This window comes from Mus caroli, unplaced genomic scaffold, assembly GCF_978045245.1.
Source record: "Mus caroli unplaced genomic scaffold, Mus_caroli_1 scaffold_14, whole genome shotgun sequence".
In the NCBI taxonomy this organism is placed as follows: Eukaryota; Metazoa; Chordata; class Mammalia; order Rodentia; family Muridae; genus Mus; species Mus caroli.
Window position 1 is genome coordinate 2,303,044 of NW_028227269.1, and position 19,361 is coordinate 2,322,404.

The 19,361-nt window shown below is 49.7% G+C and overlaps 1 protein-coding gene across 6 annotated transcripts in view; it reads right to left on the reverse strand.

Annotated features, from left to right (window-relative positions):
* Klhl29 (kelch like family member 29) overlaps positions 1-19,361 on the reverse strand; it is a 300,571-nt gene that overhangs the window by 129,444 nt on the left and 151,766 nt on the right. For all 6 annotated transcript variants that reach the window (XR_015045162.1, XR_015045161.1, XR_015045163.1 and 3 more), the window contains one exon: positions 5,120-5,449. Coding sequence is in view for 2 of the 6 variants with exons in the window: in XM_085830189.1 (XP_085686315.1) it covers positions 5,120-5,404 (285 nt within the window). In the remaining 4 variants the exon portion in view is untranslated. The remainder of the gene's footprint in view (positions 1-5,119; positions 5,450-19,361) is intronic.

A 19,361-nucleotide genomic window follows, 5' to 3' on the forward strand; every position in this document is an offset into this window, starting at 1 on the left:
ATTCCCAGATCCTAGATAGCAGGGGTTGTACATTAGGCTCAATGGTTGCTCCCATGATGCCCATGGGGACCTCAGGTCATACCCTTCAAGAGGAGTCTTCCCTGGGAAGCTGAGGTGCACCCCCCCCTGGGCAGACACATTCTTTATGAGTGGTTTCCACGCCTGACAGCCTCCAGTGTTCCTAAATGTCAACCCCCAGGTGCTTGCTGCTCTGAACACTGATTTCCCATCCCTCTAAACTTTCCTCGGGCTTCCAGCAAAGGCTACTTCACCGCATCTTAGCCAGATTTACGTTCAAAGGCTGAGCTCCAAGGGATGATGGGAATGTCTCAGCCTGAATGCCCCCGACCACAAGGAAAAAAGAGCCTCTCATATACGTATTTTGCAGGCATCTGTGAGGATTCTCCAGTTTATTCTTTCAGTAACAGAACTGCATTTTATGAAGCCGTCCCCTTCCTGTCAGGCAGGTTTGCTGAGAATAATTTAAATTTCATGCAGCAGCAACTGCAGGGCATTGGTGCCTCCCATCCATTCGCACAAACAAACCTAAAGCGCATTCTTTGTCTAGACCAGCTGGCCAGTAAGCCCTGGGATCCACCTGTCCTTGCCTACCTAACACTGGGGTCACAGGCATGTGCTGCATGCCTGGCTTTTTATGTGGGTGCTAAAGAACCTCAGGTCCACAGTAGGCACTTTATCAACTGAACTATCTTCCCAGCCCTAACATGAACTTTGACTGAATGCTTACTCAGTGGCACATATCCTTCTAGAGTTTGCTACACATATTAATTTACATAACCCTTGTATTAAAGATACTGTTATCATTTTCATTTTGTAGACATAGAAACTGAAGCGTCACTTGTTAATGGCAGGATTCAATTCTGGTCTGCTTAATCCAGAGGCTCTTGCCAGCTGTGCAGTGAGAGGTGACATGATCTTTGACTTAACATTCTCCCCTTCTACGACATGAGAAACAAAAGCGCCCATTTTCTAGCCCCAGACTCAGAATTGATGGTCACTAGTTGGACTGGTGATAGCAAAGCTGCTGTCATTCTCTAGCAATCGAGGTTTCCATGGTGAATGGATGCTGCGATGCAGCCTTGGGTGGAGAGAGCTGGCTCAGGCTGGTTCCGTCTTGGGAAGTAGTTGCACTGTATTTTCTCTGAGTTTCGCTAGTCTTAGATGCAAAAGTAGGACAGGTGGTCTCCAAGAAAGCTTTCCTCCGGCTCTGGCAACTCAGCGACTCATGCCCTGGAGGTTAGAGAGTAACACCTGTGTGCTGGGGAGAGGGAGGGCATAGCCTGCTAGACCCTCCTGGTATCTCAGGAGCCCAGGAGTCCATGCTTACCCAACTGGCCTTTCATCAAAATATGCACGGATTCTTTAGGCCATGAGCAACTGAAGGCACAGAAAAGTCAAATCAAGCCCGAAGGTAGCCACAACAGAAAGAATTGTCATCTTGCTACCCAGTCCCTGGGAGCACAAATGTCTTTTCAGACAAGAGCCTAGAGTCTCAGTCCTGGCTGAGCAGGGACAGACCCTAGCACTGGACCTGTGGCACAGAGAGTGGCAGGGTGCCCTGAGCACCAGAGCTTGGGATGTTCAACCTGCTTCCTGTCTGATAAAAAAGGATGTCTCCAGAGGCCCGAGAGCTGCCCCTTGTCTCTGAGTCAACATGCTTGAGTTCCTAGGGATGGTCCTGGCCCCCAAGTAGTATCTCTGGTCCTCTACACCCAGAGAGAGGTCAGTGACTTCAAACAGCCTTCACACACTTAGGGCAGCGGGAACTCAGTCCTGCTTTGATTGTACTGTTGCTCCCCGCTTCCCTCCCCTTCTGGGATGGTGGGGTCTGGACTTTCCTTTGCGGAAAGAGCCTTTGGCTAGGCTGACACAAAGCTTTCACATCCTGTCTCCACCACCTGCTTGCCACGTGTGCTGATTCAGTTTCAGGTTGGGGCCAAGAGGCTGCCCTCTTCCATAGCCTCTCACCGCCTAGCTCCAGTCTTACTTCCGCGTCACCTTGAGTCCCAAACACTCAAACAATTTCCTCCCCCACCTGCTCAGGGCTCCAGCTTTTGCGGTTCATATGAAGACATCCCTCCACTATCTTTTTTCCAGGTGATAATGAAGTAAACACTTCTCCCTACAGCAGGACAGCCTTGTTCTTCTAAGCTCAAGGCCTGATGGCAGAGGTGAAGGGGTGACCTCATTGTCTAGAGGATGAGCCACCAGCCAGCACCTGTTCTATTCCGAGCACTTTACATAGAATTTTACGCATACGGTCCTCGTGGTCAGTTCGGTAATCAGGCACTAATCCTAGAACAGAGGCCCAGAGGGGTGAGGCAATTTGTCCAGCATCACTCAGCAAGAGGTTGATTAGAATTAAAATCCAGACAGTCTATGAGGTCTCATTTTATCTACTCTACTGAGTTACTTTTATCTACTCTACAGTTACTCCACTGGGAGAGGCAATGACTTGCATGCTTACACATTCGTTTATATATGGACCTACGGTTTCCCCGATGGCAAGAGACAGCTCTTTAGTGGCTGCTTGGCGAAGACCTGGCTGGTTGACCAGGGAAACTACTGACTGACATCTGGGTTTGGCCTGGGTGTCCACTGATGTGATCAAGGCATAGAGGTAGACACACAGGCTAGAGGACAGGTATCTGGGCTAGCAGCAGCAAGGCCAGAGCAACAGGGGGCACTTCTGCCATCAACAGTGGCTCTCAATCTTCCCAATGCTGCAGCCCTTTAATACAGTCCTCTGTGTTGTGATAACTCCAACCACAAAATTACTTTCATTGCTGCCTCATAACTATAATTTAGCTGCTGTTATGAATCATACTATAAATATCTGATATACAGAATGTCTGATATGTGACCCCTGTGAAAGGAGCGGCCCACAGGTTGAAAACAGCTAGCTTATGTCGACGCCCAGTGCCCTCACTAGAAACCACCATGGGCAGCTACCCTGCTACTGTCCGACCCATTCTCTGCACACACTTCTCTAGCAACCCAAAGAACACAGACCCTAACTAGACCCTACCTGAAGCCTCAGGTATGAAGCTGGGCTGAGATGCTCACAGTGGAGACGGCACCCAGTCTCTCTGCTGTCACATGCCATGGGAACTGACCTTCCTAGCAGGACCGAACTTTTGTCCTTTCTCCCACTACCGGTTGGCCCCTCGCTCAGTCCTTTCCCAGTTGTGGTTTTCTGTCTGCGGCTTGTTCTCTTCCTCTCATGTGGCTGTGGTTTGGGGTCTGGCTAGAGAGAAGGGCTAGCAAATTACTGAGCTATTTTGGAGCAAACCAGGTTCTATGTGTCTAGGGCAAGGCAGGGCATCCCTTCAGAGAGCAATGGGCACTGTCTTTTACCTGGCAGAAGCCTAGGTTATATGCCCAGAAGCAGCTCAATACTGGCTATAAGGCTCTCACCCTGAAGGGATGGAAGCCATCAAATGGACCTGCAGAACCAGCTTCTCTCTCTCACCTGGAGCCCTGGCTGTTGGCGCCAGAGGCCACCATTCTCCAGATGGCGAACAGCTGGCCCTGATGATTGCCTGCCAGATGTGGCCAGCAGGGCTGGCAAGCAGGCTGTCCTGGATAGAGGTCACCAATTCAGAGTGGCCAGGGCCTGGTGCCCAGGACAGGAATGTATTTGGCTGGCCTGGGGAAGTGTGCCTGAATAATCCTCCATATCTGATCCCGTCTAGTGTTACTTCCTTGCCTGCCTTGGCGGGGTGGTGTTTTCATAACAGGAAAATAAAATCAATAAGACACTGCAGCAAGACGTCAGTGTGCTGCAAGCTGGGCTCCAATAGCTCCATTGTCTCGGGTCTCCGCTGGGCTCTGCGGCCAGCAGTGCTGTTATTAATGGGAAGCAGGGCTGAAAGGGGGTTTTGAAAATCGTAGAGACAAAGGCGCAGAGCACCTGGAGAGCATCGTCCACCACCGCAGCTACCTCACAATGGCCAGCCCGGGGCTTCTCCTGCAACCTTTATGAAAGCAGGCAAAGAAAAGCGCGCATACACACGTGCAGCACACACATACACACTCATACACACGCACACATGCAGCTCCTGGGAAATGGTTCTGAATGGCTGGCAGAGGCAAAAAAGGCAGCCTGCAGAGCCTCTGCTTGGCTGAGGGGAAGGAAGAGATGACTGTGTTGCTTGCCTTGGCCACCAGCTGCCCCTCTGTGGCTCAGTCTGCCTGAAGAGGTCTGTACAACATGCAAGAGGGGGCTTCAGAGTCCCTTAGTTCAGCCCAAAGCCATCTAAGAGCCTTGGGGACATTAGTTTCCACATTCCATTTTATACAGACTGGCTTCTGCCTCCATTCTGGAGGAATCATCTCTTAAAAACAAAGAAAGAAAGAAAGAAAGAAAGAAAGAAAGAAAGAAAGAAAGAAAGAAAGAAAGAAAGAAAGAAAGAGAGAAAGAAAGAAAGGAAAGAAAGAAATAGACAGATAGACAGACAGAAAGAAAGAGAGAGAGAGAGAGAGAGAGAGAGAGAGAGAGAGAGAGAGAGAGAGGAGCAGGCAGACTCATTAGGGGAGCTAATCTCCCTGCAGTCATTGCTGGGATGAGTTCTGGGTCCTTACAGCAGCTCCTATAACTAGTATGTCTGGGGACTCTCAGCAATGAGGCAGGCATGTATGCACTGACCTTACAAGCTTGTGGTGAGGCTCACAGGGACTGTAGACATGAGAAAATCCACCGTGGTGATGACCCTGTCATGGGCTCTTGACCCTGTGTGGCTAGTATGGCTACAAACTCCAGCCACTGAGGACCCCACCCCACCCCCCAGGTTACCTATATGATTTTAGTTTTCCTATTTAGGGAAGTGAGTTTGCCAAGTTGGCAATACCCCTTCTTCACTCAAGCAGTAGCTTTTAATCAGCACACGTGTAGCGTTGGCATCTGCTTGTCTTCCTACAAGTTGGTTACAGACAGAGCCTGTCTGGTAAAAAGAGCCATTTTAACCTTCAGAACCAATTGCAATGCACTTTATGGAGGTCATGGCTCTGGGAACAAAAACCAGGGGATAAGGTCTCCGTGCTAGCCTGGGCTGGAGCTGTTGCCTGGTCCCTTCCCATAAAGGATAGCGGGTCTTACCTTGGTGGTGGCTGCGGAGGCCGAGCTGACCACAAGACTGGTGATAGCTTCACTGCTGCCGGTCGTGCAGGGAGCAGGAGCCGTGGCGGGTGTGGGCAGCCGGGAGGGTACCACAGGCAGTGGTAGGAGGCCAGGTCTTGCGCTGAGACTGCTGGCTGTGCTGCCACCAGCACCGGAGGTGACGCTGCAGACGCTGGTGGCCCCGTGGGTCCCATTGACGCTCCACTCACGGCGGTCCCAGCCTATGCGGTAATCTCTTTCGAAGCGGCTGTGGTGCCTGGACATCTCGGTGGGCCGTGGCAGCTTCTCACAGGGAACCAGAGCCCGGACCTGTCAGCACAGAACACAGGAGGGTGGTTTAAGCAAAGAGTAGCTTTGCCTTGCCACAGGGAGGTGGCAACCACCAGCTGCTTATGTTCGGTCCCTGCTCTGGGTCCAGTAATGAGTTTTCAAATACTCCAGTCTCAGAGTTTGAGCAAGTCCATGAATCCTCCCATTCTTTATCAGCCCCACTTCTCAGCTGATGAGGAACTGGCTGTCCAGGAACACACTACAGATTTGAACCCACATACGCTCAAGTAGTAATTTTTAGTTCTGCCATGCCTCCCCACCCTGAGCAACGTGAGGTGTATATGCATCTTCATTATGTTGGGGGCAGCATTCCCTCCCACCCCCACTGTGATAGAAGACCTCTGATGCGCATTCGCCAAGCACAGGTCACGTGACCCACGTGTGCACTAGCTTCACAGTGGACATGGCCTTGACTAAAATCTCATTTGTTCTAGACAGTATGTACCCATGAGGTGGGAATGTATACTTGGTCCCCAATTTACAGACAAGGAGACTCACAAGCAATCCCCACCGAGGGCAGGGACCTAACAGGTGAAAAAGGTCACTATGTCTCTGAAAGATGTTAGCTTCCGGGGTTCAGGTCCTCCTTCAAAACCGCAACCCAGTGATTCAATGCTACACTTCGGGGACCTGGATAGTCTGGTCTCCACTCCCTGCATCTCCCACGCGGCTTCCCGAGGATCTGAACAGAAGGCCTTTCAGGGTTGTCATGGAGACCAGACGCACCATGGTATGGGAAGGGCCTTCTGAGTCACCAAGAACTGTATTTTCCTGAGCATCACAATGATAGTGTGGCTCCGACTCTGACAGGGACCAGCTAAGCCAGTGAAGAGAGAGACAAGAGCGTGGGGAGAGGAAAGAGTGGAGGGAAGAAGGCGTGGGAAGGCCAGGGTAGAGACAATGGCTGCAGATGAGGGTTTGCTCTGCACTTCGCACCCACAGTCCTGGTTGAGCTTAAGAACTTGTTAGTGAGGTTTGATCCTATTCTGTTTGCCATCTACTTCCGGTCTAGGTTATAGGCTCCCATCTTCCATCCTCCAGCCCAGTTCTGAAGCTGCTGGCTACTAGACAGATCACTCATTTTTAAGATGTCTATAAACCTGAGCCTCCTCTGATCTTTGCATATCTGCTTTCATTGCCCAGGACTTGTGTTTGGGAGCCAGAGCCTGTACCCAGCCCAGGAAACCTGCAGCCATGTTATATGGTGCTTATGTGGTAGCCCAGATCTGGGATTCTTTCTGTAAGGTGCACAGAGCAGACAAGGGCTGAACCTGCCCCACCGGTGGCAGAGATGACTGGTACCTCCTGAGGATGGATGTTGGTTCCCTGTTCAGTTCATCATTGTGCATCCAGATTTATAAAATGTCATAAAAATTCATTTAAAATATTGACTCAGTATTGCACAGTGAAAAAACAAAACAATTGTTCTCCACCCCCCAGCAATCACTCACATTTTCCACTGGAGGCTTATGGGAGAGTGGTCAGAACCTAGTTCTATTTTCTTGATTCCTGTTTGCCCTGAAACCTGCTCCCATATGGCACATGCGTGCCCACCTCAGGGGAACATGCTTTTGCTTAGGTCACAGATGGCCGGTTTGTTAAATCTAACACATGGCCATGTCATGCCTTACGCTCTTCCACGTGGGGTTCACCCTCGCCCCCCCCCCCCAGCTGTTGAACTGGCTCTCTTTGGATGATCTCACGTAACAGCTCCCCTTTAACCATGCCACTCAAAGCTGCTTTCCCAAAATGTCTCTCTTGAGTACCTCACCATCTTCTTTGAGCCTACCCTACGCCACCTAGCTGTACTCCAGGTTCCCAAATGCCACTCATTCACAGCTGAGCTCATTATTCTCTAGCCTAAATGTCCATTCTCATGACTGCCCTGCCTCAGACACAGCCGTCTTGTCCCATTAAAACAATGGCCTAGCTTTCTAGCAAATAGGACTTGAGCCTCCAAGGGCACTTCTGTAGGTTAATCTGCATTTTGGGGGTACACTGGACCTCATAGCTTGGGCTCCTATTTCCCCATTTCTGCCCACCAATGGCCATAGTCTCAGGGTATTGCTTCCATCAGCTGGGTTCTAAGTGGGCAGAGTCTATGCTGTATCATCTGCCACACCGTGTCCTCCGTACTCATTCTACGCGCCCAGTAAGATCTCTCTCACATGCCTTGGTTGTTGATTCATCTGGATCTGGCAGACAAAAAGAGTGGGTAGGCAACAAAGATGGTTTCCAGACTTGGCTAAATAAAAATACTTTCTTCTTTTGGACTAGCAAGCTAGCTTATTGGGTAAAGGCACTTGCTGACAAGCCTGATGACCTGAATTCAATTCCTGGGTCCCACTTGGTGGAAGGAGAGAAATGACTCCAGAAAGTTATCCTCTGACCTCCACGGGAGTGCCACAGCGTATGTGAGCATGGTGTGTGTGCTTGTGCAATACACATAAATAATAAAAAAATTAATATTTAAAAAAATGCATGTATGTACACATTCATGTGGTTGAGTGTCTTCAGGAGCGCCATCCATCTTTATGGAGACAGGGCCTCTCATTAGGCTGGAGCTTACTTCTAGGTTAGACTCTAGGCAGCCTCCCCAGCAACGGGGTTACAAGGGATGGCGTTCATGATCAGCAGGATTGAATTTAGGTCTTTGGTTGAAAGGCAAACACTATCAATTTTGGTATCTCCTTAGTTCTCACCCCAAAATATCTCCCATGACTCCATAGTCTCCTTTGCTGCCTGGCAACTTTGGAAGTCACATCTTCAAGAGAGTGAAGCTGTTCCCTGCCAGGGGCCACCCCACCTGCACCAGGCTTCTTGTGACTGGGACATAAATCTGTCTCAGATTCATACGTTGAGAGTGGCAGTCTGTTTGTTACTTCAGCAAAACCTCATCTTGCTTGATCCCTACATCCAACCAGCCTCTACATTTCCATAGAACAGCATAGCTTCATGTGCTGGCAGGAAAATCATCCTCTCCCAGGGAGCGCAGAGGTTTGGGGATTCCATCCCAAGATGTGGCTCAAGACCCCTGAGCAACTTGGGATCAGGTCAAAGGGATGTCTTTGGATGTAGCTAGCTGTTTACCTCTGGAGGCCATGCACTAGGCCCCCATAGATCCAGTGTGTAAGAAAAAAACAAGACACAGAATCCACACCTCCTACAGTCCTCAGCCTTTTGCCACCTCTTTCAGTCTCCTTCAAATGCCAGAGAGGAGGTGGAGACTCAGGCAGCTGGAGGCCACACAATCTGGTTTCAGTCTCATTAAGTGTATTCAAAACAAAGGTCAGCTATTTGCATGCAAGCTCTCGGGTCAGACCTCATTCCTCAGTTTAATTTCCCCTTTCAAAGGAATGAAAGAAACGTGGGGCAGTTTACTCTGAGCCAGTCGGCCAAGGGCCAGCTCCAGAGGTGGCAATGTAAGTATTTCCTGCTGGGCACAGAGCCAGCAAGTCAGAGGTCTCACGTGTACATCCACGTGTACCTGAATGGAAGCTGCTGGAAGCACAGGAAGTGCCTGAGCAGAGGAAGAAGGCTCCGAATGGACACAGTACCTCAGACCAGACTGGTTAAGCAATTCTAGACAAAACACTGAAAAATACTTCCTTGTTGAGAGAGTGCCCTTTCTGGCAGGGTGCCTATGCAGTGGTGGAGCCTGGCACGGGGCCCTGTACCAAGAAGGGAGGGTGTGAGCAGCCGCTGCCTTGCCTTTGGTGTGGAGGGGACAGTTTGCAGAGGATCCAGGCCTTATGCCTGGGTGAGAGAGCCTTGCCAGCCCCTGTTTGTGACACATACTTGTGATGAAATGTTCTGAAGCAGAGAGTGGTAGTTCACCCTCATAATCCCAGCAGCCAAGAGGCTGAGGCAGGACTGGTGGGGGTTTGAGGCCAGCCCTACATAGGGCTACATAGGGAGATCAAAGCCAACTGGGGTTATAGCTTGAGACCTTGCCTTGAAAGGAAAGAACAGAAGCACAGGAACGAAGTGAGAGTCTAAGAAATCACCCGTCAGTCAGTGGAGGAGGGTCACACTGAGGTCCAGGTTGGAGACCACAGTTTGTCCATGCCCCAGGTTAATTCACAAAGCTGTGACAAACATATAATTCATGAGTTTGGCTCTGGATCTTGTTTACAACAAAACTTTTTCCTCACTGAGGCACTGTCTTTGAACTATCCCAGGGATGCTGAGCCAGGAGAGGAGGGAAGGCCAGACTACTTCCTGGGGTGAGGTACAGAGGGACCCTTTCTTCCACTTATGCTTTATATTTATAGAATCTACTGCTCCAGAACAGGCATGCGCCTCCGTGATTCTGCCTGCATGTCTTTATCGCACGGTGTATGTGGACACCACTGGCTGCTTCCCAGTACCATATCAGTTCAGGACTTGGAGCCCGGGCTCTGTGCACAGCTCTGGGCGCTGGCTCAGACCTTCAGTTTTCTTTCCACGATCTTCCTTTTGATAAGCTCTCCTTCCTAAGGAAGAGGACTCCTCATGATATCCCAGCCAATAGGAAGAAGCGCTGCTCTGAAAACATCATCACTGCTAGCAATCCAACCACTAGTCTCTAACTACCTGTGTTACTGTGTTTCATGCACAGGCACACACTGAATGCAAGGACCAAGTCTCACTAACCAGTTCTTAGAAAAACCAGGATGCGAAATGCAGCTACCCCATGAGTCAGTACAAAGGCCACCTTTTGGGTGTCATTCATTAGCATAAAGTCTTCCTTGGGAAGGGTCTTTTCTCTTCAGTTGACGCTTGGTCGGAGGGAGCAAAGGGCTAGTCTGCTTCTTTGGGCAAATGCACTGCTTGACTTGGTGGTTTCATGACTCTACCTCCTTCCAGGCTCCCCATTCCCTGGGAGAGGATAGATACTTCCTGACCACAGGTGGGACCAAGTCCTTGCTGTGCCCAATACTACCAGAAGCCAAAGCATCTGAAACATCCAGGAATGGGGGGGAGTGGCTTTGTATCCTTCTCCTGAAGGAGACACCAGCCATCATTAAGGATCAAATTGAGGAAATCAAAGTGACCTCCCTGATTTCTACGCTCCCCAAATCACTTGTCACTTGCCCCGAGGGCCCTCCTGCCCCTGCTGTTCTCCAACATTGGAAAAACAGCCCCTTTCCCTGAAGTATGTGAGGGTCCAGAAATACATCCTGTGGGTCTCTGCATGTGAGGAAGAGCCCATCACTGGGGGACCGTCCTAGCCGTAGTTAAGGTAGGCAGCAGGAACTGGCAGGCTTCTGCGCTGAGTTCTCAGGAAACTCAATCTTGAGGCCAAGTGAATGTCTGGTGTCTGTAAATGCACACAGATACTAAGACCTCCTGTGCCAGGCAGCTGGGAAACCTTAGAGTGGTCTCACCCAGGGTCACAGGGAGGCAATAGATTGCTAATAGGAAGAAGGTTATCTTTAGCTAATGTCCATGATGGTGAGAATAGTGTCCCTAGTTCCAGGAACTGCCCTGATGGGTGGACTTCTCCCTGTAGCCTAGAGAGAACCACAACAATTCTGAGAAGGCCTGGGAGGAGAAGGATGGATGTCAGAGAGGAATCAGCTGACATCTACACTCAGCCCTGGTGCCCAGCCATGCCTCTTGATTTCTTAGCAGCTGCTGGCTGGGCCCCGCCTCCTGGACACTTGTTAGACACTTGCTAGATACCAGATCAGCAGCTCTGCTACACAGATTTGCCTAGAAAGCCTGCATCATGAATTATTCATCAGTACATAATTAAGAATGGCCATGTGTCCCTGTGTGTGTGTGTGTGTGTGTGTGTGTGTGTGTGTGTGTGTGTGTGTGTGTGTGTAGCATGTTGCCCTGTAGGGTTGGAGCCCAGAAAGTAGTGTCTCTTGAATTCTGGGCACTGGCCTCTTCAAATCCTGTTCAGGACCCCATATGCTGTGCTTGCTTGAATGCATAAGCAGGATAGGTGTGGTCTGTGTCCAGTGGCTCAGTGTGTTTTCTGGATGTTGGCGCTGGCCCTTGCACATTAACATTCGTGGTGTATACACACTGCACACAGGATCACAGGTGGCTAATGACCCTTTTCTCATTCTTATCATTAGGATACGCTGCTGAAGGAGTGGGCTGCAGGCTTCGAGAGCCCTGAAGGCGTGATTAATCCACAGGAAGGCAGGGGAGCCCTTGCTGCCTCCAGACTTGGGGAGCCGAGGTGGCTGAGGAATGAGCATGGACGTCCAGCCCGATTGGAAAATGGATGATTGCCTCATTTGGGGAGGACATGCTGCCAAGTCAATTGGAACAGCCTGTGCCCATCTTTATTATTTTCGTCTTCCTTTCTGCATCTTCTTAGCTTTTCTTTTGGAACAAAACATTACACAGCAGCCAGAACACCACCTTGTCAAATATAACACAAAGGAATTCTCTGGGTGCCTTTTGAGGAGCCAGCTTGGCCACAGCCTGTGTGGATGCTGGTGGGAGGTGAGAATACCCCCGGAAAATGCCTTCATACTTCCTGGAAGTACTTTCAATTCAACAAGGGCAGAGACCCTCATGCCCGCTAAGCAAACCCAGTAACTGAAAGATTCCTGGGGCTGGAGTGGGCTTCAGGTTGCTCTCCGCTTCTTCCTCTGGCCAGACCCCTATTCACAGAGCCAGAGCCCATATACCAGGCATATACCTCAGGATGGGCTATATGCTCTACTCCCTATATAAGCTCTGGACCACCTTTGTGGTCAGGGCTGTCTCTCTTCTGCTTCCTCTACCACATTTGACAGTTTATACCGCTGAGCATCCAAGGGACCAGGAGATTCCAGACTAAAGTGACAAGTGTTCTTTATCATGGAGCACTGGGTAGGGCAGGGACAAGGTTTAGAGGTGAGGGAGGCACCCGGTGCCAAGAGTTGAATGAGTCTTGCTCTTGGGGTCCACTTTCACTTACAAAGCCTGGATAGGGGTAACCCCAGATTCTGTGTAATGAGCAAGGCTCCAGTCTTGGCTCTGAACTCCACACCGAGGTTGACATGTTCCCCAGGGAGAGCAGGTGTCAGAGACTTTACATGAATATGAGTCATGGGGGTCACATATAGATGTCTACCTGGGACAGGTGAAACATTCAAATCCTCTATGATCAGAAGCCAGGGAAACTCTAGATTATCCAGCCTCCTTCACCCCTCTGAGGAGTGGGGCACTTGAGGGGCAGTGGCCTCTTTAGTTCTGATAAGCTTAAGATAAACCATATATAGTATTGCTGTCATATGTAACCTCTCTTCTAAAAGAGGTTTTTCTTTCCCCATGCCTTGCCCAGTTAAGAGGGGCCTATGTGACCCTGCCTCAATGCCTCACCCACTAAGAGCCCATCTGGAGAATGGTTAGCCTGGTACCAGGCTGGAATGACTCACCGTTTCCTTGAGGCTTAGCTTACAGGAGTTTCCAGCAAACCCTACTCTACGATACAGGGTCTGGACCTAGCTAAGCAGCCTCCCTTAGGCCCCTGAGTTTGGGGGCAAAGGGATTCTACAAATCCAATTAGAAACCAGAGCCATGACCTGTGCCCTCTGTGTCTACTCCTGGACCCCAGGTGGCATGAATCTCTGTAACAGAGAGTTCCAGAGCATTGCCTTTGTTATTTAAAGATGAGCAGAGCCTGTTCTCTCCAATGCCAGCTAATCCTACAGCATCCTCCTGACCCCCGTCCATCTGAGAACTGAGAGCTTTCTTAGTAGCAGGTGGTAGATGAGAGGGGAGCCTGTGTTAAATGCCCATCGGGTTACTGTGACAGTAGCCTGGTCTTATGGAACCACACCTGGGACCCCCTTTAAAGGGCGTTATTCTTTTACATTGCTATGAGATATGGCTGACATAGAAGGAGATACAGATACTTAATGTATACAGCTTGATGTGATTGGCTGTGTACCCCAGAAATCTCCAGGATGTCACAGCTACCCTGGCCATCATCTTCAGAAGCCCATTCTGACTGGCCCCACTTTCTTCCCTTTGTCCTAAATACACATAAACCTGGCTAAGGGCTACAGAGATCTCAGGGATGCAGAAGGAAAGATCTGGTGATCCAATGGGTCCCAGCACGTGTGACAAAGCACAGTGCATTTGCATTGTCCTCTGCATGCGCCCGGGGGAACTTATAAAAACTGCCTCAACCAACACAAGCTACTTTCAAAGCCACCACATTTTCTTCACAGCCTCCCAATGGTGGAGGTACAGTAGCATTCACCTTGGAATTTTGTAAGTTTGGAAGAGGGGGAAGCTGATGGCTGGAGACAGGGCCTCAGTCCTCTTTCAGAGAACCTGTTAGTGGGCCAGCAGCCGCCCATCACTGGGATGCCTGTTAGGAACACAGCGTCAGCTGGATGGTGGTGGTTGTCTAGAAGAAAGCAAATTGCAAGAGCATTTTTGGCAGCCAAACAGAGCACAGGCATCAGTCTTTTTTCTCTGCAACTGGCTGCTGGGTCTGGTTCCAGGCACCGAGTAGGATCCATTCATCAGCCTGGGTCACTGATGGACATCATTTTCTGTGGAGCGCTAGCATGTTGAATCCTAAATCCAGCACTCAGGAGGCAGAAGCTCCTGTGAGTTTGAGGCCAGCCTGGTCTACAGGTTGAGTTTCAGGACAGCCAGGGCTATACATAGAAATCTTGTCTCAAAAACCAAACAAAACAGAAAGAGTAAAGAAATAATAGCATCTCAGAGCTCACCAGCAGTGCTTCTCAGGATTGTATGTTTTAACAGGTTGTAGGTAGAATACAGCAGCCTATGCATCTTTCGGGTTAGCTGGCCAGGATTCAGCCCTAGGCCTAGGCTTTCAGTACTCTGAATAGCCTTGTGGTGTTGGGGAGAGCAGAGCTACTTTTGAGAAAATCCAAATTCCATCATTACAGGGCTTACTATATGACCTAAAGTGACAAATGTCCAAAATGCTTTTCAGATGATAGGTTTGAGGGGAAAATGCCACAAATTCCCTTTCCTAGGCCCAATTTCTTTCTTTCTTTCTTTTTTCTTTTCTTTTTTTTCCCCCCTCAAACCAACCAACCAAACAAAAAGCAACCCCCTTGTTGGGAGAGGCTGTACCGAGTGCCGGCTTCAGATGAGCAGTATTGAAAGAACATTCTTTCTCCGCCCCTCCCTTCCTGTGTGTGCCTCTGGTTCGAGAGATTCTGGCTTTGGGTTTTGATGTAGTAGTGATTCCCCCCCCCCCAAAGCATACATGATTCAGAGGCTTTTCTCACGGGACTAATTGACTAGGCATTTGTGCTATCGCTTCTGGTGTAAATCATTATAATGGTGATAATGAAAAATAAAAAAGATATTGGAAATGACAGTTAGCAACATAATATCAGCATAAACTGAGGGAAGAGGGGAGGCGCGGATAAATTAGATGCTTGTAGACACCGGATCAATGAGGGAGCTATGGCGGGTCTGGGAGGATTAATTAGTGTTCTCATTAGGAATAGCCATCTTGGCTCCCCTTCTTATTCATGTTCTTGTGTCTCTGCAGAGGATGGAAGCCCTGAAATTGGAGCCCTGTTTTCCCCACAGTCTTGCAAAGCCCCGATAGAGGTCTTCAGAGCAGAATTCTGCAGTTAGTTCTCTTCCCTGAGTGGATCCTCCCACTTGCTCCTGGCTGCCTCTCAGGCAGGCCTGATTATTCGGGATCTTGGAGAATTGACTAATTCAACATGCTAGTGCTTCACAGGAAATGATGTCCATCAGTGACCCAGGCTGATGAATGGATCCTACTCGGTGCCTGGAACCAGACCCAGCAGCCAGTTGCAGAGAAAAAAAGACTGATGCGTGTGCTCTATTTGGCTGCCAAAAATGCTCTTGCAATTTGCTTTCTTCTAGACAAGAGTCTATTCAAAAGTCTATTTGGAAACATTAGGGAGCAGCCGTCACATGGCCGGCAGATCATACTGCCTATGACAGGATATTATCTTCCTTGGGAAAGACTCGACTGCTCTTTTATTTCACCAAGTAACTAGCGTCTGGGCTGATGGCTACAGAATTGCTCGAGGGCTGGGGACATTAAAATCCCTGTCCAGAGCGAATGTGGAACCGACAGCTCCTTCGGCACGCAGGATTTGTGGAACCTTTACCCGAGTTAAGTGCATGTGTCTGGTTTTCTAGGCTCCCCTCTCTCCTCTCCACCTGGGGTGGAGATATCTTGCTCACACAATCCTCCCTAGCAAATGTGGTTTTCTCTTCTGTGAGTTGGAACCTCATACCCTTTCCCTCCCATTCAAATCCCCATGCATGCTCCAGGGGAGCCTATATACTGCCCTTTCCTGGCCAAATCCCTGGGAGACACTGCTCGCTTTCTTTCCCATCACATTCGGCTCACCAAAAGATACTGAGGGGCAGGTAAGAGCAGGATCTGACTGGTTCCTGTCTGCAGACAGATACTGCTACTTAGAAACACAGCGCAGATGGAAGACAGAAAACCTTTATGGCTATGGGGAGGTAGCAGCTGGCCTAAGCCAATCGGAGGCAACTGAGCTGGGGTCCTTACACTCTGGAGAAGTGACTGTCTTCCTTAGGGCTGCATGTGAGTGAACACAGATAGTGTGGCTGGAAACAGAAGCCCTGGCTTTGCCTGTAATTAATGGACCCTGATGAGATCTCTCTCCTGAACAGAGAGCGACTCCCATTTGCTCAGTGGGCAGCTCGTTGGCTTTCAGAACCCAAGACTCACGCTTCCTCAGTGTCTACAGTGAGTCTCAAGAGAAAAGAGCTTGGGGCCACATAGGAGAGATTTGTGCCCTTTGTCCTGGCCACTGTGTGTTCTCCACCCTGCAGCTGATCTCCACACCAGCAGCAAGCTTCTCTCACACCACACAGTCTTCTTTGTCTTTGCTTAGAAGCCATCACCCAGGTATACTTGCCTACGATTTTTCCTTGTCTCCATTCTATGTCCATGTTTTTAATTAAATTTAAAAAAATGCAGCGGCCGAGAGCAGAGGGCAGCCTGTTGCGAGGTTGAGCTCTATCACCACCGAAGCATGCAAACGAGGTAGCCTCCGTTGACAAGTTCACATCTCTAGTGCGGAGCTGGCTGTTTGAACAGCTTGTGTGCAGTAATTGAAACATAGATTTTTGTTGCCTTTCTGTTTATTTTTAGATTAACCAAGCAGGGATACTTGGCTTCTCGGCTGCCATTTGGACCCCACTGGGCAGCCCAGGGCTGCTGGCCTCATGTAGACCAGCATCATGTGTCCTCAGGGTCTTCCTTCTGGATTTCCCTGTGTCTGACTTGGGGCAGAAGTGGCCTTCACTGTGATCATCACTGGACCCAGGGCTCCAGACAAGGAAGCTGAGAAATGAGGGCTGTCCCCCACTTTCCAGGTTTCTGAAGCCTCCGCTGCCTTGCTAGACTTTTATAGCATCTCTGGGAGACAGGGGAAGCAGAGACCAGGTAGACATCTACTCTTATCAACTTGCTGCTGACACACAAAGAGACCAGGAACATCCATTCATGCCTGGGACAAGGGGACCTAAATAAAGCAAGACCCAAAGCTCAGAACGAGGATTCAAACAGGGTCTTCTTTGGCCATTTTTAAGGGTTTCTTTTAATTTTTAAATTTATCACTTCTTTCTTTCTTTCTTTCTTTCTTTCTTTCTTTCTTTCTTTCTTTCTTTCTTCCTTCCTCCCTCCCTCCCTCCCTCCCTCTCCCTCTCTCTCTCTCTCCCCCCTTTCCCTCTATCCCTTCCTCCCCCTCCCTTCCTCCCTTCCTTTAAGTGATAAAGCCTCGGCTAGCCTTAGCTTCAGCATCATCTTGCTTTATCTTCTGGCGTGTGCTCCACTAAAGCCACTATGGTTCCATCAACCTTGATAAGACGATTGGTTCTCTGGGACCTTTGTCTTTAGCCCAGCAGAGCTGCCACACCATTGAAAGCAGAGTGTCTCATCTCATGACCCTCAGGGCCCTGCCCGGGCATACTGCAGAAGCTCCCCTGAGCTGCCCTGGCCTATGGAAGGGGTGTGAATAAGAAGGACCTCAGACTGTGTTCTTCCCTTAAAGTATCACAACCTACAACCTCTGCACTGCTCAGGCCTAACTCTGGTGACCCTCTTCCCAGAAGCCTGCCTTGACTACCCAGCCTGTGAGGACAGTGGTGCCAGGCTGCCCTAGCTCAGCCCACTCTCAGTGCAGACCCTATGACACAATGGTTACGTAACCAGCCCTTTACATGGTTCGACTCAGTGGATGCCAGCAGCTGTCAGGTGTTTTTTTTTTTTTCTTCCTTCTCCCATTATTTGCATCTCAACTTACCCTGTGTGACCCAAACTACTCTAGCGGTAACTACTGGGACGCCATATTGGGACGCCCAGTCATATCTGGCGCTGGTGTTAACAGTAGCTGTCTCAGAAAGCCCACATCCACTGAAATGAAAGTAAGCCGCTGCTGGCATTGGACTGTGGGCTCAACATTGCATCAGCTCCTTTCTCAGAGGGCCAAACCTAAAAGTGGGGTGCTTCTGTTAAGTTGAGGCATGGACAGGCTTATATACTTGAAGGATCAGTGCTATGGTGAGGAGTACTAGGCAGGAGTTCCTCCCGAGGGGGAGGGCACGTTCTTATATTTCCTCCCAAAGCTGTGCTCAACTTCCTTATTTTTTGTAGTTTAACTATTTTCTTTGTCACCTTTTCTTTTTTCCCTCTTCCTACATCTTTCTTTTTTTTCTCTGTAGCCCAGGCTAGCTATACTTAGCCCAGGTTTTTCTGGAGCGTGTTATCTTTTTGTCTTGGCATCAGGAATACCCGGGTTATAGGCATACCTGCTATGCATGATCTACTGCAGGGGGAGCTCTGAGAGGCCCCAAAGGTGCCAATCCCTGTTTTTAGTAGGTGTGCTCTTCCAGATTTCTTGTTCATCCTATGCCTCAGTTGAGATTTCTGCATAAAGGATGGCTTTAGTTAACACCCCACTGGGGCCAAGTCCACCCTCACGTTCCATTTATCCTCTCCTCTAGGAGGCCTCATGATTCTATGATGCTCTGTGTCCCCATCCTGTGTCCCCTAATCTCACTCCATAGGGTCCTATGTGCCTTATCACATACCGCATTCTGAAGTCACATAACATTGCCAACTCTTGCCAGTATCCTGAGGGGAAGTCCTGGGTACAGTCTTACTCATATCTCTGTCCAGAGCTACTTCTGTGCAGATCTAGGGTCTTCTGAGTGCAAGAGAATCAGGGCCCAAGGAGAACTGGGGTTGTAGGGTTAGGACCACTGAGTATGTTCTGGGGAACTACAAACAAGCCAATAGGCTCAACTGCCTGCAGTAGACCCTGGAATGAGGAGGCGACCATCTGTTCTTGGCTTGGCCTGGCTCCATCTGCATACACAGCAGTCCGTTTACAGCCAGTAGCCATAGCGTATGGAGCAGGGCTAGTCCAGGTGTCTAATAAGTTCAACAAAGGTGCTTCAGACGTTGGGCTTTGGATGGGAGGGTGTCCACTAGCCAGGCACCATCAGGAAGATCTAGGAGTTGGTAGTGCCCTTTTCCCAAAGAACATGCTGGGCCTGATGCCCTGCCCAGACACATAGGAAGTGACTCTATTTACTGGGGCAGCGTATTCTGGTCTACTCACTCAGATATACGATGGTCCTCATGGTATACCGCCATAGGAAGGAGAAATCTCAGGATGATATCAGCAGGGAGCACCCCCCTCTTTTTGTTGCTGTCCTTCCCCACATTCCTGACATTTGCTGGTGTCCATCTCCTGACCTGGTGCTTCTCTCTGCTGTGTGCTTCATACCAGAGCAAGATGGCAAAGGTAGACCAGGCAGGGAGCATCTACAGGACTGTGCTTGCACACATAGCAATCAAGAGCTGTCTTTGTTACAGCATGAGGGACAGCACCAGTTACACTTCATGGAGGGGCAAACTAAGGCTCTGAGATTAGATGAC